The sequence below is a fragment of the Heterocephalus glaber genome, unplaced genomic scaffold, assembly GCF_053883595.1.
Source record: "Heterocephalus glaber isolate CG9 unplaced genomic scaffold, H.glaber_assembly_v1.0 deba00001673, whole genome shotgun sequence".
In the NCBI taxonomy this organism is placed as follows: Eukaryota; Metazoa; Chordata; class Mammalia; order Rodentia; family Bathyergidae; genus Heterocephalus; species Heterocephalus glaber.
The window spans coordinates 8,310,241-8,333,717 of record NW_028258410.1 but is presented as its reverse complement, the minus strand read 5'-3'; the positions used below and the strand labels follow the sequence as shown (position 1 = coordinate 8,333,717).

Below are 23,477 nucleotides of genomic sequence, written 5' to 3'. Positions count from 1 at the left end.
CGGAGGTTTGAAAACCAAACAGTGAGATCAAGCAGCCAGGAGAGCTCATTTCTGCTGAGGCCTCTCCAGTGCAGCTGCAGCCCTGGCTAGCAAAGGGCGGGCCTTGGCTGAGCCTTCCTCCAGGGGGCACTTGACAGAAGTGACCAGGTGGCAGTCAGTCGGTGGTCAGGGACTACAAGGGCAGGGAATGATGGATGTGGTGTGCATGCACAGGCCCAGCCCCAGACCTGCTTACTTAGCCGGTGAGCAGTGGTTTCCTGAGAACAAACCCAGTCTAATCTGGTGAGTTTCCCAGCCAGCCAACTTTCCTTGAACTGGGCATGTCACCTCGTTCCCTGCAGTCTGCACAATCCATGCAACAACCTTCCCTCCCAGGGAGGCCTGTCAGCCCCGCCCTGCTCCAGGAGGGAGCTTGATTCACCTCCTGTTCCACAGAAGACAGATGACGACTCTTGCCCAAATACTGTGGGCCACGATGCAAACTTTCCCTGTTGGCCCCTGGGCTCACTGTACAGGCTTCCAGCTAAGGGACTGCTTGTGTTTCCCTTGAAGGCTTAGGGTTAAGTGCTTGCTTTTGTGTGCTAAGACTCCCTGATGAGAATGGCTTGTGTCGGTTGGACAGGCAAGCCCAGAACAGGTGAGAGTAGAATAAATGTGGCCCAGTCAGCCACAAGCTCATTGGCCTGAACCTGTCCCTGCTGATGGTCTGGGTGGGTTTCCTGGCTTCACCTTTGGGGTCCCTCCCCTCCCCCCTGCTCAGGTTTCCTGTTCCCAGGACAGCAGCCCAGCCAGTGGTTTCCATGCAGGGACAGGGACCTGCCTCTGGGGCTGTGACCCCTGAGCTGGTCCTCCAGACTCCGGACACCTCTGAATCCACTCTGAAGCAGGAACAGAGGTGGGGAAGGCTCCATGGGGAGACAGCGGTGGGACGCTGGGCAGGCCACAGCTGGACACAGCTCTTGCCTGGACCCCTGCGGGTCAGAGGACATGGGGAGGCTCAAAGACCTCATCCTGTAATGGCCTGGGCCAGGGCGGGGACCTGTGAGAAGCCCAGAGGAGCTGAGCGAGGCAAGGGTGCAGCACTTTCCACTGGGACAGGGCCTCCCACCCATCACACACGGGCCTGGCCATTCCCTCCCACGCCCCGGTTCTGAGACTGCTGATGACCAGACCCAGGGGGTGTCCATTCATACCTGGGCAGCACAACACCACCCTGGGTGCCAGCACAGCGGCAAGGAGGGGGAGGGGAAGAGGAGGAGGAAGGGGTTCCTTTGTCTGCCCGCGCTCTGCTTCCCCTCCTCGGCCCCTCCTAGACTCGCCCGGCTCGCGAGCGAGCGTCTGCCTGGGCGCTCAGCTCCCGGCGCTCCGCGGGCACCCAGGGGGTGGGGGCAGCCAGCTGTGGGAGTCCCAGGAGCCTCCCGCCCTCCCATCGCGGCCTCAGTCCCTCACGAGCTGGGGGGCGGGAGCGGCTGGGCCGTGCGAAGGTCCTGGGAGCGGCGAGGACCGCGCCGGGGCGCCGCCGCCTCCACTGCCGTGCGCGCCGCGCAGCCGCCGGGCCGGGAGGCGCGAGAGCCGTGCGTGCGCCCGGAGCCGGGAACCGCAAGGTCTGGAGATCGCGGCGGCGCTGAGCTCGGGCGGCGCGGGGCTGCGGAGTCTGGAGCCGGAGCCAGAGCCGGAACCGAGCCTGAGCGTGGCGGGCGGGCGGGCGGGCGGGCGGCCCGGGTCGGCGCTCCCGCTGGACGCTGGACGGCGCGGCCTCGCCTCGGCGCCCTCCCCTCGGCTCCTCCTCGCCGCCACCGCCTGAGGCGACCCCACCCTCGCCCCGACTTCTAGCACCGGAGACGCGGACGGAGCCGGGCCAGCGCCCACCATGAGCCTGAACAGCTCCACGCCCGGCGCCCCCGGCTCACGGAGCGTGCACCCCTTGCCGCCCGCGCAGTCCGGGCTGGAGGCGGCGCTCCTGGCCCCGGGCTTCGGTAACGGCTCGGCCAACGCGTCGGAGCCCGTCCTGGACGCGCCCAGCAGCGAGCTGGACGTGCACACCGACGTCTACTCCAAGGTGCTGGTGACCACGGTGTACCTGGCGCTCTTCGTGGTGGGCACGGTGGGCAACGCGGTGACTGCTTTCACACTGGCCCGCAAGAAGTCGCTGCAAGGCCTGCAGAGCACCGTGCACTACCACCTGGGCAGCCTGGCGCTCTCCGACCTGCTCATCCTGCTGCTCGCCATGCCGGTGGAGCTGTACAACTTCATCTGGGTGCACCACCCCTGGGCCTTTGGGGACGCCGTCTGCCGCGGCTACTACTTCCTGCGCGATGCCTGCACCTACGCCACCGCCCTCAACGTGGCCAGCTTGAGTGTGGAGCGCTACCTGGCCATCTGTCACCCCTTCAAAGCCAAGACCCTCATGTCCCGCAGCCGCACCAAGAGGTTCATCAGTGCCATCTGGCTGGCCTCGGGGCTGCTGGCAGTGCCCATGCTCTTCACCATGGGCCAGCAGAACCGAAGCGCAGACGGCCAGCACCCTGGGGGCCTGGTGTGCACGCCCACCGTGGACACAGCCACCGTCAAAGTCGTCATCCAGGTGAGGGCTCTTCCAGGGTGAAGGGCGGCAGGATGGGGCTCTTCCCTCCCCCTCACCCCCCAGGGGGTGCCCCACGGTGCCCAGGGGAGGAGAGAGGTCACTGGGAGGGCACTTGTGGTGGTGGAAGGGCACTCACTCCAGGTCGGTCCCCATGCTGCTACTACAGGGCACCAGAGCTGTGAGCAGCCAGCTCCCTGGGGCCCAGTGCGAGCCTGAGCGCTCTCCAAGGGAGCAGTCTCTCCACGAGCTTCTCAGAGGGCTTTGTGCCCCCAGAGGCTACTCTCCTGTCCTCTGCAGCAGAGCCCCCGATGTGGCTTTCCAGAGCCCCTGGCTGTCTGCCCCACCCCAAACCTGGGATCAGCTGCCATCTTGGTTCCTGGTTTAGCCAGTTTTCTCACCTGTGAAGCAAGGTGATCAGACACTGGCCTAAGAAGGTGAGATGCTCAAGAGAGACGGTGGGGAGGTTTGCAGGTTCCTGGGCACGGGACCCTCACAGAGCCTCGTCACTGCTGCTGGTAGCAGAGCTTCTCAGGGAAGCCTGAGGTGTCTGCGTGAGGAGGGTGTGGCGAGCTTGGGCTGCATCTGAGTGGTGTCCTGGGAGCCCTGGTGGGAGTCACTCGGCCAAGGCACCTGGCATGATGGGGTCACACTGGAGGGAGCCACTAAGGCTAGGGACCCAAGGTTGGAGGAGGGTGTCCATGGGAAAGCGGGGCGGAAATGGCATACTGAAGAGTGTCTTGGCCCTAGGACCTGGGCAGCCTTGAGGCTATAGGGTTTCCCGCAGCCCAGGGTGGTAAAGGCAGTAGAGCGTCAAAGGGCCTGGGTAGGGCCTTCTGCGCTGTACCAGACTAGCGGGGGGGGGGGCAGCAGCAGAATCCTGCATTCTCCTAGGATCCTCAGCCTGACGGGATGCTGTGATGGGGAGGTGACCATGCTGGGGAGGGGCTGTCATCTGCCTGCCAATCCCTGGGTCCTCTGAGGTGGGCAGAAATACACCGAGTGCCTGCCAGCCTGCACATGGAACCTGGGCTGCAGGTGTCCCCTGAGCAGGCGTCCCCTGAGCAGGCTCGTAGCAGGGGCATGAGCCAGAGCTGCTCTTCTCCAGTGAGAGTCCCTCCCCGCTCGCAGGCAGAAGCAAACAGGGCTCCATGTGTGGTAAACAGAGTGAGAAATTACTTTCCCTGCTCCCTTTGAGGTCTCATTTTTCTTTGCCCAAGCTCCTGTCTTTGATCATCTTTGCCTGGGAAGGGACTCTCTGGCCCAAGTTTGGGGTGGGGAGGAGCCACTCCTCCTGCCTCACATGGACCTAGAGGTTGATGGGCCACAGCCCCTAAGGAGCCAGCTCCTCTCAGACAGGGCACAGTGTGGCTTTTCCAACATCCACAGCAACAGAGTTGGGGGGCAGGGGAGGACAGCCCAGTCTCAGCCCTGACGGCGTCCCTCTCCCCTGACTCCTGACGCTGGACCTCTAGGTGACATCCCTTCACCTCCCAGAGCGCCCTGTGTCTGGTCTCTGCCCAGCAGCCTCAAGGCCGATTTGGTCAGGTCTCAGCCATTCAACCCCCAAGAGTGTCTGTTGAACACCCACCCTGGGACAAGCTCCCTTTCTGTAGCAGATGCAGTGCGGCCCAAGATATACCAACCCTTTGCTGGCCCTCTTTGTGCCCTTGTAAAACGTAGCTTCCATTTTTCTTTCAATTGTTGGAGTGACTGATTACAGGATGCCAGCAGCCCTGACCAGGCTTCCCTGACACAAGCTACTCTGTGTGCTTGGGCAGAACATCCCTCAGGAGAGCCCTAGGCCCTCTCCTCCCTCTTGGACTGCCATCTGCCATTTTAGGAGCTGCTGGTGGGGGCCGGGTGTGGTGCCCGTGTGAGCTTCTGGTCTGCCTGTGGCAGATCTGGGCAGATGTCCACTGCTTTCCCACATCTGGCCTGAGCAGGCCACACTCCACGTTTGGAAGTGTTGAGCCGCTGGCCAACAAAATGATCCCTTCTTCCAAAACAGGGAGCTTCTCCTAGCCCGAGTGTCCCCGGGGAGGGAGAATCTATCCTGGTGCTTGGAAACAAAAGTTGTGTTTAGAAAGGAGCTGGAAGTTGGTGGTAAAGTTTCTGAGCAACCTAAAATTGTCAATGTGGAAGAGAGCCAGGGATTTCAGTGTGTGGACTGGGCGTGGGGTGTGTGGGGTGGGGCGGCAGGGCAGCAGCCAGAACCAGGTGTCCAGGCTTCCCCCAAAGCAGGATCCAGGAGCTTGGGGGTGGTCGGTGCCCTGGGCTCCCCTAGGCCTGTCACGTGGCTCTGCCATGTAGAGCAGCCTGGAATCCGATGTGGTTCTGTTTCCGCCTGGGCCAGCCCCCTGCTCTGACCTCAGGTGGCCCAGACTGGCTCATCTGAGTCCTGTGTTCCCTATGCGTGGCAAGCTCAGGGCCCGACGGTGGCAGAGGCTGGGGATTTGCATGTCTGACTCAGATCTGACCAAGGCAAAGCTTTGTTGCACCCCAGTGGCCCCCCAGCCCCAACCCAGGACCCACTAATATCCCTGCCAGTCCCCAGGGCAGACACACCATGGCCACAGCTCTGAGCTGCAGGGCCACACCGGGTGCAGCATGGACTCCAGCCACACACGCTGTCTGCCTCTTGTTTACCTGGGACCCAGGAGCCCCTGACCACCTCCAACCCAATGTTGTGAGGCTGCGGGATATCGCGTGCTCACACACAGGTGTCCATACACATGAAGGAGCTTCTCAGAGCACACATAAGCACATCCAGACAAAAACAGAATAGCACACGAATACACAGAGACACATGCAGCCGAGGACTGTTCCGGGCCCTGCCACCTTGGTCTGCGCCTCGGGAATCCTCTTTCCCACTTAGTGCTAGCAGAACTGCTCCTTGATAGGACTGGAGCTGACTTTGCCAGATGAGGGAAGGTGTGCCTGGGGCTGGGGTCAGATGGACCTCGCGGAGGTCCCTAAGACCGGCCAGGTTCCGGGAGAGACAGGCAGCTGAGACCTGTTTCCACAAGCAAGGAAACTGGTTCTAATAAGTCAGACCCAGGCCATTTTCTTGGTATCTCTGTCCGGTGCCTGGGCCATGCCCAACGACCCCTCCGTGGGTGGCATCCTCTGTGTCAGGAAACACGAGCAAGCAGCAGAGGAGCAGGAAGTCTGCACCTGACTGTCAGACGGGTCAGTGAAAAATGTGGCTGACTCCAGGGAGAGCGGGTGACAAACATGGGGCTGACAGGTGGGCACACAGAGGGGCAGAAGCAAGGTCTGGCCAAAAGGGAGAGGGGCCTTTGTACTGTCCGTGCGACTTTTCTGCACTTTGGAATATTTTCAAGTTAGAGAGTTGCACAGGGAGCAGGCTCCTACAGGGACAGAGAGAACCCCGAGGAGCCAGAGGTGGTCCTGACCCCTCATGGGGCAGGACGTGGGGCATGCGGTGTGGCTGGCCATGCTTCCTCACATGGACCGCAGGAGGTTCAGTGCACCTGGCAGGGGAGAGGGGCCGGCCTTCCTCCCGCCTGAAAAGCCTAGGCCCCTCCGGAGACGGGAAGCTGAGCTTGCTCCTGCCTTTGGTGTGTGAATGGTGCCCATCCGCTCAGCAAGTGAAGAAGGCAGGAGGGCGAGGCACTGGGGTGCCATCCTCGGGCAACCCTGATGGCAGTGGGTGTGGCTGAGGCCTGGAGGACACAGCAGGGATGACCACAGCCCCCACAAGTCTCAGCTCAGAAGATTGAATCTGAACCCAGTGGAGCCCCTGATGCAGCCCCAGCTCCCAGCATGTTGGGGACAGAATCCTGGGATGGCTCATACCATTAGGGTGCCAGCAAGACCCACGCCATGGGGCCACTGAGAGTGCAGCGAAGGCAGGAGAGGTGGCAGGCAGGCTGGACAGCAGACCAGGTGGACAGCTCGGCGGGGCACAAGCCTGTGAGGTTGTTCTTGTCATGCAGTTATTGTAGACATGGTTTCTAAAATGGCTCTTATCTCTTAGAGATATGTATGGCAATATTTACAGACAAATGACCCGGCTTCTCGGACTCCAGAACTGTGATCTGGGGAAAGGGATGCAGATGGGGAATGAGTGGAGTAAGACTGGCCAGAGTCAATAATGGTGAAAATCAGCTATTGAATTGTCTGGTATTTGTTCGACATTTTCCATGCTCAAAGTTTTTAGAGCCAGGCATGATGGGACACTCCTTTAGTCCCAGCACTTGGGAAGCTGAAGCAGGAGGATCAGTGGAATCCATTTTGGCAACACAGAGAGACCCTAGCTCAAACAAACAGAAAGATAAGAAGATAGGAAGGAGAGAGAGAGAATGGATGGATGGATGGACGGGGGATACAGAATTTAGCCTATGAAATCAGCGCTCAGAATTTGGACTGTGGTTAAGAACAGTGGAAGTGACTGAGGAGTGGAGCGGGACCAGGACAGGCTTCCAGGAGGAGGTGGGGCCTCACCCACAGGAAGGAAGTAGGCTTGGCCATGTGGGTGCTGGCCCTGACCTGGCAGCTGGGCAGGTGGGAGCGAGAGGGTGAGGGTGTGCAGCCACCTCCAGAAGAGGAAGTGGGGGCACAGCCACCCACACACACCGTGCGTCTGGAGAGAGGAGGAACCTGGAGATGCGTGACTGGGGTGACCAGTCTGACCCTCAGCAATTCCCTTGGGGACAAGGGTCAGTCCCTGAGGTGAGATGGATGGAGAGCAAGGGAGCAGGCAGGCCCCGGGGCTGGCAGGGCTGGCTCCGGCTGGGCGTGCAGTCCTGAGGAGTGACCCGTCCCAGGCAGCTCAGGGTTGTGTGTGTGCAGCTCATGGGGGTACCAAGTGCTAGGACTCCCCTGGACTGGTCCTGCATCCAGACCATGATGCTCTGTGGACATTTCCTCTCCAAGGACAAAGTGTATCCTGAGGCTCCGGCTGCTGCAAGTCAAGCGGCCCTGTGAGCAGGTCACTCCCAGATGAGGCCTCGAGACCTAGGGACAGAGGCCAGGAATTGTTCCTGTTTGAGCAGAGGGCCTTGCATTATTTTCTCAGTAAGTTGCACCAAAAGGCCCTGAGATGCCAGCTGCAAAGACCTGAGGAGGCTGCAGATCTCCTGTGGGTCCAAGCGGCATGGCGAGGTCCCGGACCACGCAGAATTCGGAGGGCACAGTGGGCATGTCAGACCTGTGTGCCAGGGTCAGGAGCCCAGGCTGCCTGCACTTTTCCCCAACCACAGAAATACGGTTGCATATGGTTATTAGTTGTCTGTGCTTAAGAAAAGAAAAATGTCAAGCTCCGTTCATTGCGATGAATCCCATGTAAGATCAGACTCGCCACTGAAGCTGTGGTGACAGCACAGCACCACGGTATCGGGTACAGTCACACTGTCCCACAGCCGCCACCACCTTCCCAGCTGGACACCGTCCCCGTCAGACACGACACCTACCCACCGCTCCTGCTGTCTCTGTGGACTTGGCGACCCGCATGCAGGAAACCGCAGCCCTCTCCTCAGGCCTCGTTAGGATGCAGGTTCACAGAGGAACATTTCACGCTGAGAGCAGTCTCAGAGGCTGCTGTGGATTCCAATTAAGTGACAATCTGAAGAGGCAAAGCCGCAGGGACAGGAAGCAGATGGGGGGCCTGAGGCCTGGGGCTTCGGGTGGGAGCATCCTGTGCCAGGCAGTGGTGGGGCGCTGGGACCAGCGGCTATGGAAACGCCTCAGGTTGCATCCTGTGAGTCTGAAATGAGTGACAGCTCTCACATTTCGCCCACTGACAGCTGTTTAGGCTGTCGAAGTCCTCGCTCTGCAGGTCTTTGTAGACTTCATGGTCCTTCTGCCCTGATGGCCACAGAGGCGCAGTGGCCCGAGGGACCCAAGGAGACCAGGGGTCAGAAGCCCCTGGCTGAGCCCTGCCTGCCTCATTGCTGTCCGCAGCCGGCACCTGGAGCGGGCGTGGGGTCGAGGGCTTCGAGTCGGGCTGTCCCCCCCACCCCAGGCTGCGTCAAGGCTGTGTGCCCTGGGCTGCTTCTTCAGTACCAGGGTGGGTCTGGAAGACAGTCAGGCAGAGGGAAGTCGGAGACCCAGCCAGCAAGCACTCCAGCAGCTGGGGAAGGGAGGTTTGGGGTTTATCCCGGGGGCCAGAGCAGCAGCTCCTCATGGGGGTCAGGCCCAGCTCATCACAGTCGGCTGCAGGATGCTGGGAGGCGGCATGACCTTCCATGCCTCAGTTTCCTTGCCTGCCAACTGGAGGAAATGAGGACTCTGTGGTCCTGAGTTAATTCCCGTAAAATGCTTGTGTAGTGCCCGGGGCCTCAGAAGGGCTCACTGCCCAGCACGGCAGGCAGCATCTACAGGACAGTGTCCTCCGTGTCACTTCAGGAGAAGGACAGTGCTGATTTCCCCCCACAGGGGCTCCTCACACTGGAGTTGGGGGCACTGCCGTCGACCACCTGTGATGCCCCTGGTCAGGGAGCCATGGCCAGTGGGCAGCATCTGTCCCCTTCCTTTAGAAGCATCTGCTGCCTGGGTGGGCCCTGGGCCGGTATCTGCAGCACCTCGTACTGGTAGGGACAGGAGTGGCTCGGGAGGCTCTCGGGGAGCCTGTCCACCTGTGTCTGGGCAGGAGGACTCCAACAGGGGCTAGGGTGTGCAAAGGTCGTGGGGCAGGGCTGTCAGGCGTATCTGAGGGATGGCAAGGAAGCTGAGAACAGGGCTGTGCCCGAAGGGCAGCCTGCCAGGTGGGGCAGCTAGTGGGGCCCTGTTTTAGGGGGTCATTCTGACTCCTGGCTGGGAATGCGCTGTGGGAGTTGGAACACTGGGAAGCTGCTGCCGTGTTCTAAGAATGTGACCAAGGTGACTTACATGGGGCCGGGGCCAGAGGCAGCAAGCAGGGTGCAGATAGTAGATCCTTCCTTCTTTCTTTCTCCCTTTTTTCTTTTAAAGGAAATAAGCTCATAAGCTCATTTATCAGTCGACAGCAGTAACATTCAGTTTTGCTCTGTGAGTTCCGGCGTTTGTGTGGAGCCATGTCGCCCCACTTCCTGCGGAGGGTTCAGTCCTGTCCCCAGCACTGGCCATGGCTCTGTTGCCAACCTCCCTCTCCCAGCACCTAGCAACCACTGCCTCCCGGCAGCAGCCTTTTCCAGGATGGCACACGGGCCATGGGGATGCGGCCTCTTGAGTTCGAAGCCCTGCTTACACCACGCACCTGAGCTCAGCCTGTACTGCTGCCTTTGCCGACAGAGCAGCCCTCTCCACGGCAAGCCAGCTTCCACTTCGTGGAGGCACCGCGTCCTGGTCCGCCGCTTGCCCACTAAGAGCATTTGGGACATTTCCAGCTCTGAGCAATTATGGACAGAACAGCTACAAATATTCACGAGCAGCATTTTGTGTGAGCGTGTATTTTCACTTATTTTCAATAAACACTGGGGCTGGGGATGTAGCTCAGTGGCACTGCATCTGCCTGGCAAGCGCAAAGTCCCGAGTTTGATACCCGGTACCGGAAAAAAACAAAAAACAAAACAAAACAAAAAATAAAGTAAATACTGAGGAGTCCTGCTGCGGGGTTCCCCAGGAAGTCTCCGTTTGGCTCTTACCGCGTTTCCGCGGAAATGTGTGAGCCTGAATATGCACCCGGATGCGGAAGTCCAGGTCTCCGCATCCTGGCCAGAACTCGCCATTGTCAGTCTCTTGGTTGGTTTTGCTCTCATTTTTCCATGCTGATGGGTATGTGTGGAATCTTGTTGCAGTTTTAATTTGCATTTCCCTGATTCATGACGTTAAGAATTTGTAGAGGGTTTGACATTTGGTGAGGTGTCTGCTGCAGTCCTTGGCTCAATTGTACCTGTGGTGATTTTCTTAATGTCCATTTTTGAGGGATTCTTACACACTCTGCACACAATTTCTTCATCAGGGTTGTGATTTGCTTGTCTGTATCTTGCCTCTGCCTTCTCCTGATGTTGTAAGCTCATCATTTTGATCAAGTCTGACTTATAAACATTTCATGTATCTTGGTGTTGTGTCTAAAATCTTAGTGCCCAGCCCGAGGTTGCAGAAACATCTATGTTATCCTCTAGAAGTTTTACAGTTTTATATTTATGAGTTAATTTTTCTATGGACTGAGGTATAGACTTTGCGCAGTGACATCCAGCGTCCGGGCACCCCTCGTGAAGGGATGGCCTTTTCTCTGTTGAAGTTCCCGTGCACCTCGTGGGTCCGCCAGCAGGACTCCAGCAAGCGGTCTGACCAGACACCCGTTGCCTCTTGCAGCCTGTGTCCCTGGTGCCCCCAATCCCACTCTCTTGATTCCCACAGCTTTATAGAAAGTCTTCAAGTAGCCTACATCTTCCAATGTTGTTCTTTTTTTCCAAATTGTCTTGGCCATCTTAGATCCTTACCTCGCCACATAATTTTAGAATCAGCTTGTCGATGTCTGCAAATATCCTGCTGGGATTTTTGACTAGGTTGTGTTAATGTGTAGGGGAGATTTCATCTTAACACGGAGCCTCCCAGTCATGAGTACGACACTTCTGTATATTTATTTTGCTCTTCTTTGATTTCTTTCATCAGTAGTAGTTTTCAGTGCATAGATCCTGTGGGTATTCTTAGATTTATAGTTATATGTTCATATATTTGGGGCTACTGTATGTGGTTCCTTTTCAATTTTTTTTCTATTTCTAATATTCATGGGTAACGTAACAAATCTCATTGATTCTGTATATTGACCTGTATCTTGCACCCACCACAAACACACTTGTTAATTCTAGGGGATTTTTTTTTTTCTGGTGCTGGGGATTGAACTCAGGACCTTGTGCACTTGTGAGGCAGGCACGGTGCCACTGCGCTAAATCCCCAGCCCATAGAGGACTTTTGTAGGTTCCTTGGTATTATCACCGGTGACAGCCACCCGGCCTGTGAGTAGAGAGCGTTCATTCCATCTTCCCCGGCCACACACTTTCTGTTTCCTTGCTTCATTCCTTAGGCTGTGACTTCCACTGCAGTGGTGAACAGAAGTGACAAGAGCAGACCTCTTTGTCTTACTCCTCCTGATCGTACAGAGAAAATCTGTAGTCTTCTTAACTATGAAGATTATAGTTCATTTTTACCAGGTGTTCTTTGTCAGGTCAATAAAGTTCCTTTCTGTTCCTAGTTCCTGGAAGCATTTTAAAAATCATGAACAGCTGTTGAGTTTTGTGCAGTGATGTATATGTGTCCACTGAAAGGATGAAGTGACTTTTTCATTAATGTGATGCGTTATATGTGATGAATGTGATGAATGATGTTGCTTAATTTTATTGTGGAAAAATGTACAAAATATAAAGTTTATCACTTGAGCCATTTTAGGTGCGCAGTTTAGGAGCAGGAAGCATAGTCCCCGTGTCATGTGACCACTCTCTCCACCTGTCTCCTGAGCTTCCTGGCGTCTCACACAGAAGCATGGACCCCTGCTCACCTGTCCTCCCCACCCCGGAAGCCACCATGCTGGTTTCTGTCTCTGTGAACTTGGCTACCCTAAGTCCCTCATACACGTGAAAGACATTGGTTGAGTTTTTAATGTTTAACCCCCTCATATTGCTAGGATAAACTCATTTGGTCATGTATCAGCTGGAGATGATGTGCTGATATTTCACGAGAATTTCTGCCCCTGTGTTCATGAGGAATGCTGTTCTGAGGTAGCTTTTCCCCTTGTGATGTCTTTGTCTGGTTATGGTATCAGGTAATAACAGCCTCATAAAATGAGCTGGGAAGGTTTTGCTCCTGTCATGTTTTCTGGAAGAGGCTGTGTAAAATTGGTATTATTTTTACTTTAAAAGGATTCTTCAGCAAAATCACCTGGGCCGGGAGTTTTCTTCGATGGTTTCTATGATTTCAATTCCTTTCAAAATAAAAGATGGGCCGGGGATTTAGCTCAGTGGTTCTGGCGCCTGCCTCGCAAGCTCAAGTTCCCGAGTTCGATCCCCGGTACCAAAAAACAAAAAGATAAAAGAGTATTCAAGCTGTGCATTTCTTTTTTTGTTTTTGGTACCGGGGGTTGATGTGCACTTCTTTTTGAGGATGTTTTGGAGATCTGTGCCTTCTAAGGGAAGGTGGCTGCATCTATGCTGTCAGACTTCGGGCCTGGACTTGCTTGTTATCCTCCTGTGACATATCTCCGTTTTCCACCTAATGTTGCTCACCTGGGTCCTTTTGCTTTTTCCCTTAGTCATTCTCACCTGGAGTTTGCCAACATCACTGATTCTTCCTGAAGAACCAGCATTTGGTTTTATTGAGTTTCTATATTGTCTTCCTGCCTTCAATGTATTTACTTCTACTCCTTTCTTTATTTGCTTTTATTGCTTCCTTTGAGTTTACTGTCTTCTTCTTTTACTAGATCTCAAGGTAGAAGTTTAGACTATTGATTTGAGACATTTATTCTTCCTAATACAAATCATGGACACTATAAAATTCACCCTAAGTACCACTTTGGCAGTGTCTCAAAGATTTTGAAGTGTTGTATGCTTATTTAGTTAAAATATTCTCTTATTTCTCTTGAGACTCCTTCTTCGACCCTTTTGGTTATTTAGAAGTTTGCTTCTTAATTTCCAAAGGTTTAGATATTTTTCAGATGTTGCTTTGTTATCCATTTCTCCACTTAATTCCATTATGTTTAGAGAACATGCATGTGTGACGTAAACTCATTAAGTGTGTTGATCCTTGTTTGATGGCCCTGGACAATGCACACGTGGGCAGAATGTGCTGTTCTGCCATTGCTGGGCGGGTTGTTCTATACAGGTCCATTTGGTTGATAGTGTGATATAATTCTTTCTAACATTTTTATTGGTTTTTTTTTTAAGTACAGTTTCCTTTTCTCTCTTAAGAGTTCTTACCCTTCTGTTTGTGGCAGGAGGACTCCCCACCTCAGGCAGCTTGGTCATGCTCCCTGCTTTACAGTCATTGGTCCTTCCTTCCTCTGGACCACTCGAGGCCAGCATTTATCAATTGTCTTTTTCTTTAGAGTTAGTTGTACTTTCCTGGCTCTTTCGGTGGTAATTTTGGTTGCTTCCTGAACAAATTGAGTGCTGGTGTGGTGTCTGGGGTGTCTGGAGTCCCCTGGACACTGGTGGTGTTGCTCTCGGAGTGGGCGTCAGCCCCAGGAGAGCTGCCACTTCTGTCTCACTGTCTCTTGGTGGGGGCTCCAACGCCAGTCCTGCTTTTCAGTCTGTACCAGGCTGTTCAGCTCTCCCTCACGCACACATCATTCAGGATTAGGCTCAGATCCGAGCAATCACCCGGTTTTCAGACACTTACTGTGGTCTTTTAGATGTGTCCCACGTGCGTCACTCACAGGCAACCCCAGGCTTGTGCCGACTCATGCACAGAATTAGGGGATTCCCTTTACACCCCACTCCTCTCTACAATTTTCTCCCACACTCCCTGTTTCCAGGGGTCCCTCTTCATCTCATTTTCTTTCCTCTGTTGACTTTTGTGTTTGTTCTTCTAGTGACTACTCTAGGACAAAGTACCCTTAGTGACCACGTCTGATAGGGCTCAGTGCTACATTGCTGCACACCTGGGACCTTCCATTTCTCACCAGTTTGTGTTGAGATTTCCTTCAGTTGGCTGAGGATTTGGGGGTTTTCTGGTGTGTGTGTCACATTTTCCTCTTTTTTTGCATATCTGCTAATTTTGATCATACTGGACATTATGGACTTTCATTACTACCTGTCTGCAGTGTACAGTGATTACATTCATCATGGAGGGTTGGTTCATGGACATAACACAGCTTAATTCTTTTTACAACCCCTTCCCCTTCCCCTCTCCCTCCACCTCTTGCCCCACTTCCCATTTGCAAGAGATCTATCTCCCTGTTTCCTATTATCTGTCTTTTATCATATGCTTTAACTTATTCACACTTTGGGTTTCTCAGACTTTGGATTCTGTTATCTTCCTTCAAGGAAGATTCTGGTTTGGCAGGCAGTTTAGTTGGAGGCTGAGCATCTTGGGGTTATGCAGGATTGATTTGTGCTTCACTGAGTGAATGCCCAAGAAGGACTCAACATCAGTACTCAGTTGCCTTTGTGGATTTTGGAGTTTGCTTTCAATTTCTTAGGGTGGGTGGGTCCAGAGTAGACCTCGCTTGAGGGCATGGTCCTTGCTCCTAAGGTATGGACTTTCTGACTTCTCTGCCGGAGGCTCCATTTGTTAGCAGGCCACTCCCCACAACTCTGTGGAATGCTCACTGCCCTGCAGTGAGGGTAGCCTCTTTCTGCACATGGCCCATAGCCTGCCCCTCAGGCTGCTAAGGAGGCTCCCTGGCAGGGGTCAGCAGAGCCCTCAGCCCTGTCTCCAGGCTCTGCCTTGTCAGCTTGAGCAGCCACATCCAGCCCAGACCCCAGCTCCTGCCTGCACTGCAACACTCGGCCAGGCAGGGGGACAGCTGAGAGGGGCTCACCTGTGCTCTCCTGGCTGTCAGGGGGCTCAGTTCTTAGGCTGTTCAGCATCAGAAAGCAGCACCTGAGGGACTGCATGCGATTCTATGGCTGTTTATAGTAGGAGAGCTAGTCCAGTACCTCAAATGAAAGTCCTCTGTAGATCTTAAACACTGTCTACTTTCAAACAGCTTAAGATAAAAGACTTCTGCTCAAAGGAATTATTAAAACAATGTTGCAAAAGAATATACAACAAAGAAAACAATTACCCCAGAAACAGTGTTGAGGACAGTCGTCCTGTAGCTGTTCTATTTGAGTAAATCTTATACTGAGGCTTCTAAAAAAAGAGCAGAATTATTTGGACTTGAACATTTTTAGCCATTGTCTGTTAAAAGGTAAATTTATTGTAAATTTCACTACCTCTCCTTTGACATATTTAAAGGTTAGGCACATTCTTCAGAGAGCTTTGTGTTCCTGTAACGCAGAAACAAGAATTTTGTTTAAAAAGTCACTGCACCTTCACCCCCTTGAGGATCAGAGAGACTGGAAGGTTAGGGATAATCCTTGCTTGGAAATTACGAAGCTGTAGCTGCTCCCAGCCCGGGACGCTCTTGTCTGGAGTGTAATTCCCAGTTGTGTGGTAGGACCATGCAGCCCCGAGCCCCAGAGGTCAAGGAGGGGTGCAGAGTGTGTCTGGGCCACGTCATTCGGGAGCCAATGTCGGCCGTCCAGGCCTTCATGCTGGTCTGGAGCCAGGCAAGGGCCGGCTCATTTGTAAATCTGTCTGCTTCGGGCCATGAGCCCAGCAGGATGTGCACAGTAGGAAGTGGCCGTCAGGGTCACTATTTATTGCCTGGAGAGGACAGAGGAGCTGTCGCATCTGGGCTGACTCCATCACGCAGCGCCCCTGGACCCTCACAGCTGCTGGCCCTGCCCAGGCACCCTTGAAGCACGGACGAAAGTGTGTATGAGGGATCTTTCCAGTTCAGAGCCCCTCGGGGCTCCCCTCTGACTGTTGTCAGTATGTGGATTCCCAAGACATCGCCCTGTATTTCCCTCCTCCCCTGATAGGTGGGGACCAGGGGAACAGGACACACCAGGAAGAAACATTCAGATTTCTTCAGAGTTGGCCCCAGAGAGCCACACTGCTCACTACGTGGTCTCCAGGGATTCTTCCTGCAGCGGCTGGGAAGGAGAGGCCCCACTGTAGGAGCCACGATGAGAAGGAGCCAGGCGAGCCCTGGAGTAGGGCGAAGGGGCACTGTGTCCGCGGCGGCCATGCTCCTGGGAGGCAGGGAGGGAGGGACGGCCACCCCTGAGGGCGCCTCTGTCCCCACATTCGAGAGTCCCAGGTTCTGCCCAGCCCAAGATGTAGCTCGCCAAGGTGGATGTGCTCTCGGGTACCATGGCCACCACCTGGGCTGGGCTGCACTTGAAGAGGTGGAGCAGATGGGGCCACAGTTCTGACCCAAGCAGGGGCCTCTCACTCTGAGGCCCAAAAGCCTGGGAATGGACTCCAGGCCCAGTCAGACCTGGGCCGTGGCCTGGGGTTGGGATGGCACTGAGCTGAAGAGACAGCACCTGGAGCCCCAAGGCCCCCTGAGGACCCCTGTCATCAACTGCAGGGCTCCAAGGCAGCTTAACACCCATTTGGCTTCCTGAGATTAATTTTCCCGCAGCTTATTTAAAAGGAACTCATCTAGCGTATTAAAAATACCTGCATTTGGGTCAGGGATGTAGCTCACTGGCGCCTCGCCTGCCTCCCAAGTGCAAGGCATCTGAGTTTGATCCCCGGTACCGTGAAAAAACAAAAAACCCCAAAACGCTGCATTTGTGTCAGATCAGCTAGGGCATATTCAGAAAGTTTCCAGTTAAAGCCAGCAGGGGCGGAGACTGGTATTTTGAAAAGCTTTCACCCCAAACACCTTCCGTGCCTGTCACAAAGAGCCACAGAAACCCTGGAGAGTCTGCAGAAGTCTCCTCCGCAGCTGCCCTATCAAAACGCTGGGTGGTGGCTCCAAACATGGACGTTTCTCCTGTCACAGCTCTGGAGTCTGGAAGTCCAAACTCGAGGTGTTGCCGAGGTCTGTGCTCCCTGTGAGGACCCGAGGGAGGCGCCTTCTTGCTCTTCGGGCTCACAGGGGCTCAGGGGTCCTTGGTGCGGTGGTGCATCCTCCAGCCCCACCTCCCTTGGCTCCACTGAGTGCCTGTGTCTTCTAAGGACGCTTATCAGCACAGGTAGGGCTCCCACAGCAGGATGTTGTCACCCAGACCCTATTGCAACTCCAGTGACGTCTGCAAGGGCACTTCCCCAAGGAAGTTCAGGCCCCAGCCATTTATCTTTTGGGGGCCCCAGGTCACCCCGCTACAGCACACTCAAGGGGAGAGAGGGAAAACGGAGCAGGGTCTCCTCTGCCTGGTACATGGCCACTCACAGCCAGCCACCTGCCAGGCCTCACTGGGCCCAGGACATGGGTAGGGACACTGGTCTCCCTGAGCATATGCCTGGCCTCTCGGGTGCTGGTGCAGAGCCAGTGAGAACTTCAAGGGAGAAGGAACAGGGCCAGGTGTAGATCTCGAGTGGGGTGTAGACCCTAAGCACCCACTCCAACTTCTAATGTGTGGTCTAGAACAGCTCTCGAGGGCAGCCAAGCTGGGCCTGCCACTGGTGTCACCCAGGCCTCCCTGAAGGAGGGAGGGAGGGGCAGCAGTCAGGCAGAACATGAACTGCTCTCTCAGTCTCGTCACCCCGTGGGCACCATGGAGCCATGCAGCAGCCTCACCTTCCTGCCGAGCTGCAGGTGCTGGCTGTACCTTCGGCCTGGACACAGGTGGGCAGTGTCTGTCTGCTCCCCTCATCCCAGGCCCCCACCTGCTGTGTCCCCTCTGTCCCGAGGTGCCCAGCCCTGCTGTGTGCATTTTGAGACCTCGGGGCTCTCACCAGCGAAGCTGCTCATGACTGAAGCGCTTCTCAGAGCAGCCTGGCTGGCCTGGTCAGCAGAGGCACTGTGACAGCCAGTGGCCTGGCGAAGCCCAAAGGAACGAGGAGGCCAGGCTATGGTTGGGTGTCCCAGCTCTGTGCACCCTCAGGCCCCAGGAGCAGGTGGAGGGCAGCTGGACCTGGCTGGGGCAGAGGCTCTCCTCGTGCTTCCAGACTCCACCTGTCCCCCTCCTAGCCCTGGCTCCCCAGAAGGAGGGTCCACTGCCCTGTCTGTCCCGGGACTGAGGCAGTGGAGTAGGGTGGACGAGCTTGACCTGCCTTGGCCTAGGGCCTGCCGGGGGCCAGGCGGCCTCGGGCTGCAGCAGCACCATCCCAGCCAGAGTGAGCCCCGTGATGGACAGCAGGGCCCGGTCCTGCCCGATCCCATCCTCGGAGCCTCTGCGGAGTCTTAATAGAGTTCCTCTTGACCTTTGTAGCTGATTCACAGGGCAGACCGGCGGCCCTGGGGCCTGCTCTCTGCTGCTCTTCCCCACACTGTCAGCTGGATCACCTTGTGAAAACCACAGTTAAAGCCCAGGCACGGGATCTGAGGAGGTGGATCTCCCGGGCTGCTCCAGGTCCCAGGAGCCACCAGGGCAGCTGGCTTCTGTTGAGGTTGCAGCCATAAATATGGCAAATAAGTGAGGTTTGGTTTCTTGAGAAATAGCCGCTGTTGGGGAGTAAAACTTACAGGATGGGCTCTTTAGAAGGAAACTCGAGAGGCACCTGTGGGACCCCACTCCACATGCCTCGTCCCTATAATGTGGAGCCACTTCCTGCCACCTGTCTGAAGTTTCCCTGGAAAACCAGGCATCTTGTGCACCTGCAGGCCTTTGCAACACAGAAGCACTTCACGAATGATGAGGGCTTTCTCTGTCATTGTTTTGCTTGGGAGTCACCATGGCTATTCTGCATGAATAGCGAGACACCCACCGCCGAGCCAGCTTTCTGCCGCCCTGCCGAGCACTGTTCAGATGCTCTGATCCTGTGTGTGTGTCTGTACCTCTGAGTTCTAACTGGGGACCTGGTTTCTGTGGGGAACAGATGGATCCAAGCTCCAGAGCTCAGAAGCAGTGAATACTGAGAATAAACAGGGCTGTCACCACCTGGAGCCACGGCTTCCTTCCCAGAGACAGGGTCCCTCCAGCATGGCTGGTCCAGAGCCAACTGTTGAACTGCACAAAGCAGCCAGAGCTCAGCAGAAGTGGCCCTGACAGTCCGTGGCTGGCTGTCTCTCATCAGTGGCTCTGAGGCCCCAGCCCCAGAACAAGGCGATGCAGATTTCTAAGGGGAGACATCACCAGGACATGGGGGCCTGCAGCCTCTGACCAGCAGCATGTCAGCTCAGGGTCAGGTGGCAAAGCTGGCCTTTGGGATCTGACCAGAAACCCCTGGGAGGCTGGAGCCCCGGACACAGCAGGTGGCCCCGCAGAACCTGGGTGTCCAGATGGCTGGAGGGGACCCTGGACTAGAGCTTGCAGGCAGTGGCCTGGCCATGGCATCACCACAGACGCACCCTTGTATTTCGGGAGTCCCCAGAGGGCCGGGGTGGCAGCCATCACCAGGGCAGGAGGTGTGGGTGCGCCGGTGGGGCAGAGCAGAGAGGCGAGGCCCAGGTCTGTTCTGTGGGCCTCCCCTGAGCTGCGGCTGCATGGAGCCAGCCCGGCACCTGGCTGTCAGCTTGTGCTCAGCTCGGGGGACAGCAAACCAGGCCAGGTCTCACTGGTTCCAGGGTTGCCTAAAGCCCATGGCACTCGAAGGGCGCGGTAAGGACAATCTGGGTAACTCCACACCTCCTTGCAAGCATGAGGAAGAGCCACACGGGCCCAGTGGCCTGTGGGCGGCACAGCAGGGAGGGCTTCCTGCTGGAGGAAGCAAGTCTGCCCTCTAGCCTGGGAAGGAGTGATTGCAGGGTCCCCGTGGAGAGGGGAGTGTTCCAGGGGCCCCAGGTGATCCCCGCTTCTGAGCTTTGATCCAGAGGGGCTCGGGCTCCTGACGTTCATGTACCCCTTCTCCCACACACCTGTCACCTTCCACCCGCCTCTCAGGCCCCAGGCTCAGCTCTGCCACAGCGGGGTCTAGATGCTCCCTGCCTCCCAGCCCCCGACCCTAGCACCCTATCGGGTGACCAGATAGCCAGTCCGGCACACATGGAGCTGGCCTTCACACTGTTTCCATTTCTGCACCCACCCGAGCTGCTCGCAGTCCTCTTGCCCCACCCTGGGCTGCTTCCTCAGGGCCGTGCACTGCTCTGCAGGGACTGCATGGGCACAGCTGAGTTTGCCTCGGTGTGAGTCCTACTGAGAAGAGGAGAAAGGAAAGAAACTGAGCCATGAAGGCCGCACCTATGTCAGGGTGCAGGGGCTCTGCCCACAGACTCGGGGCCATCACTTTGCTTACCCCAGTGAATGCCAGCTCCTGAGCGAAAGTGGAGGCAAGTCCACCGGGGCCCCTGGACAGCCCAGCCAGGAGCCCAGCTGGGATCTGTCACCTGCACCAGAACCTGGTCTCAGCAGCATCTTCCCTTAGGACACGTGTACCTTGGGCACCTCCTGAGTGGTTCCTGGAGGGTGAACTGGAGAGGGACCCCAAGACCTGCCAACACCCCTTGCCCCTGTCCTTCCAACAGCAGTCAAGTAAGTTGGTTGCACGAGTCAAGAGAAGGACGTCTGCCCCTTGGTCCAGCCCCAGTGGGAGCTGGTGGCCAGGAGGGAGCCCTCGTCAGACGTGAGCACATCCCAGACTCCCGACCCCGACCCCTCACCCAGAGCCACCAAGTCTGCTTCTCTGCCTGCCTCACTCTCAGGAATGACGCTGAGTGGTCAAAGCAGCTCATTCCAATTTGGATGCTCAGGGAGAGCCCAGTGGGGAGAGCACAGGCTCTGCGGGTTCCAGCCTTTGGGGAAAAGCAGCAGAAGGAGTGGAAAGCGTCAGAGTTCTCCCACTTGTGGGGGAGGCATCTCGGAAGCACATGGTTGACCAAGGACATCCTCTGGAGGCCTCCAGTTGAGCACAGCCTGGTATCCAGAGTACCGCAGCAGGAGGCAGACCCCGAGGCTTACCCAGAGCAGCTGGGCCATGACCTGGGTTTTGAAGTTTAATTCTCAGGAGACTGTTGTATAGAACAGTTTTAGATGTTAGCACATGTACAAGAGAGTTCCTGTAAGTCTGTCTGCCCCCAGCCAGTTTCCCCTATCACGAATTACATTGTGCCAACCAGTGAACCAGTCCCGATGCATTAGTATTAACTGAAACCCACAGTGCATGTCAGGGTTCACACTTGGCCCTGGACGCTCTGGGTTTGGGCAACTGTGTATTGTCAGGTATCCACCCTCATGATGTCACAGACCAGTCTCTGCCCCCCAAAAGTCCCTGCTCTGCCTGTTCCCCCTTCTCTTCCCCCCAACTCCTGGCAATCATGGATTTTTTACTGTCTGTGTAGTTTTCCAGAATGTCAGACAATTGGAATCAGACACTACATAGCCTTTTCAAATTGGCTTCTTTTGCTTAGTGATAGTCATTTAAGATTCCTCCATGTCTTCTCGTGGCTCAATAGCTCATTTCATCTTATTGCTGAACCAGACGCCCTTGTCTGGATATCAGCATATCATTCACCCACTGAAGGACATCTTGGTTTCAGGTTTCATACAGACATAAGTTGTGAACTCTTTTAGATAAATACCAAAGGGTGCAAAGACTTATTTAGTTTTGTAAAGAAATTGCCAACTCTCTTGAAGTAGCTGTGCCGTTCAGCACTCCTGCTAGTGGCGCAGGAGAGCTACCAGGCTCCACTTCAGGAGCAGGATCTGTTGCGGTCAAGCTTTTGTGTTTTAGCTGTTCTTTTTTTCCATTGTTTCCATTTACCATTCTGTAGCGACATAGATACAGAGCACCTTCTCATATGCTTCTTTTCCCCTTTATATCTGTCTTCGTTGAGGAGGTACATGTTTAGGTCTTTGGCCCATTTCTTAATCCAACTGTTCATTTTATTCTTGTTGAATTTCAAGAGTTTTGTATATTTTAGGTCACAGTCCTTAATCAGGACTCTTGCAAATATCTTCTCCCAGACTCTGGCTATCTTCTCATTCTCTTAGCACTGTCATTTCCCAAGCAAAAGTTTTTAATTTTAACAAAATCCATTTTATAGTTTTTCTGTTTATGGATCATGCTTTTCATGTATCTCTCACTGCCAAACCCAAGGTCACTAGAGACTTCTCTCCTGTGTCATCTAGATGTTTATTTATTACCTTGCGGTTTGTATCAGGTCTGTACGTGGCCCCCTTCTGGGCTCTCTTCTGTCCCGTCTATTGGACTGTTCTCTCACCAGTGCCCGCTCTCCTGATCACGGCAGTCCTACGGTAAGTCTTAGACTCCAATGGTGTCGGCCCCCTACCTGGTTCTCCTTCAGTTTTGTGTTGACCACTCTGGGTCTTTTCCCTTTCTATATAGACTTCATACTCAGCTTGCTGAGAGCTGCAAAATAACTTTCTGGGCTTTTGACTGGGATTGAGTTGACTCTATAAATCATACTTGGAAGAACTGGTATCTTAAGGATACCTAGTCTTCTTACACATGAACACAGAATATCTGTTCATTTACTTAGGTCTTTGATTATTTCATCAGAATTGCGTTTTTCTTCTATATAGTGTATATATTTTGTTGGGTTTATACTTAAAGTATTTCATCTTTTGGTGCTAATGTAAACATTATTGCACTTTTTATTTCAAATTCTGAGGGTTCATTGTTGATATACAGAAAGGCACTTGACTTTTGTATATTAAGCCTATATCCTGCAACTATGTCATAGTCACGTGTTAGTTTCGAGAGTTTCTTGATTCTTTGGCATTTTCTACATAGATAGTCAGGTCATCCACAAATGTAGAAGTTTTCTTTTGTCGTTCCTGCTATACACCTTTTTCTTTCTTTCTTGTCTAACCTTCCAGTGTGAGGTTGATCAGACTAGGGCTGGGGTACCTCCATGCCTTGTCATTCACCATGAGTAGGATGTTTCCTGGAGGATTCTCACAGATCAGGTCGAGCAAGTTCTGTGCCCCCAGCTTGCTCAGAGTTGTATCCTGAATGGGAGTGGGATTTTGAGAAATGGTGTGTCTACCTCTGTTTGTATAATTGAAGGGTTTGTTTCCCCTAACCTGTTGACAGGATGGACTATAGTCAGTTGTAGAATGTTGAACCAGTTTTGCATACTCTAATAAATCCCACTCAGTCACGGTGTATAATCCTACTGTCTTAGTCTGTTTTGTGTGCTATAAAGATGACATTGGATTAATATTTCATAGTGAACAGAAAATTATCTGGGCTGGGCCTGGGGGCATACACCTGCAATTCCAGCACTTGGGAGGCAGAGGCAGGAGGATCTCTATGAGTTGAGTGCTAGCCTGGGCTATATAGGGAATTCAAGGCCAGCCTGAACTACAGAGAGGGAGAGAGAGAGAGAGAGGGAGGGGGGGAGAGAGGGAGAGAGAAAAGAAGAAAGAAAGAAAGAAAGAAAGAAAGA

At 54.6% G+C, this 23,477-nt stretch overlaps 1 protein-coding gene across 1 annotated transcript in view; it reads left to right on the top strand.

Moving 5' to 3' along the window:
- The first annotated feature begins 1,728 nt into the window (after positions 1 to 1,728).
- The window catches only part of Ntsr1 (neurotensin receptor 1), a 38,419-nt gene continuing 16,670 nt past the window's right edge, over positions 1,729 to 23,477 (top strand). Inside the window, exon 1 of the mRNA XM_004841020.3 lies at positions 1,729 to 2,584. Coding sequence (XP_004841077.1) covers positions 1,871 to 2,584 — 714 coding nt within the window. The 5' untranslated portion in view covers positions 1,729 to 1,870. The remainder of the gene's footprint in view (positions 2,585 to 23,477) is intronic.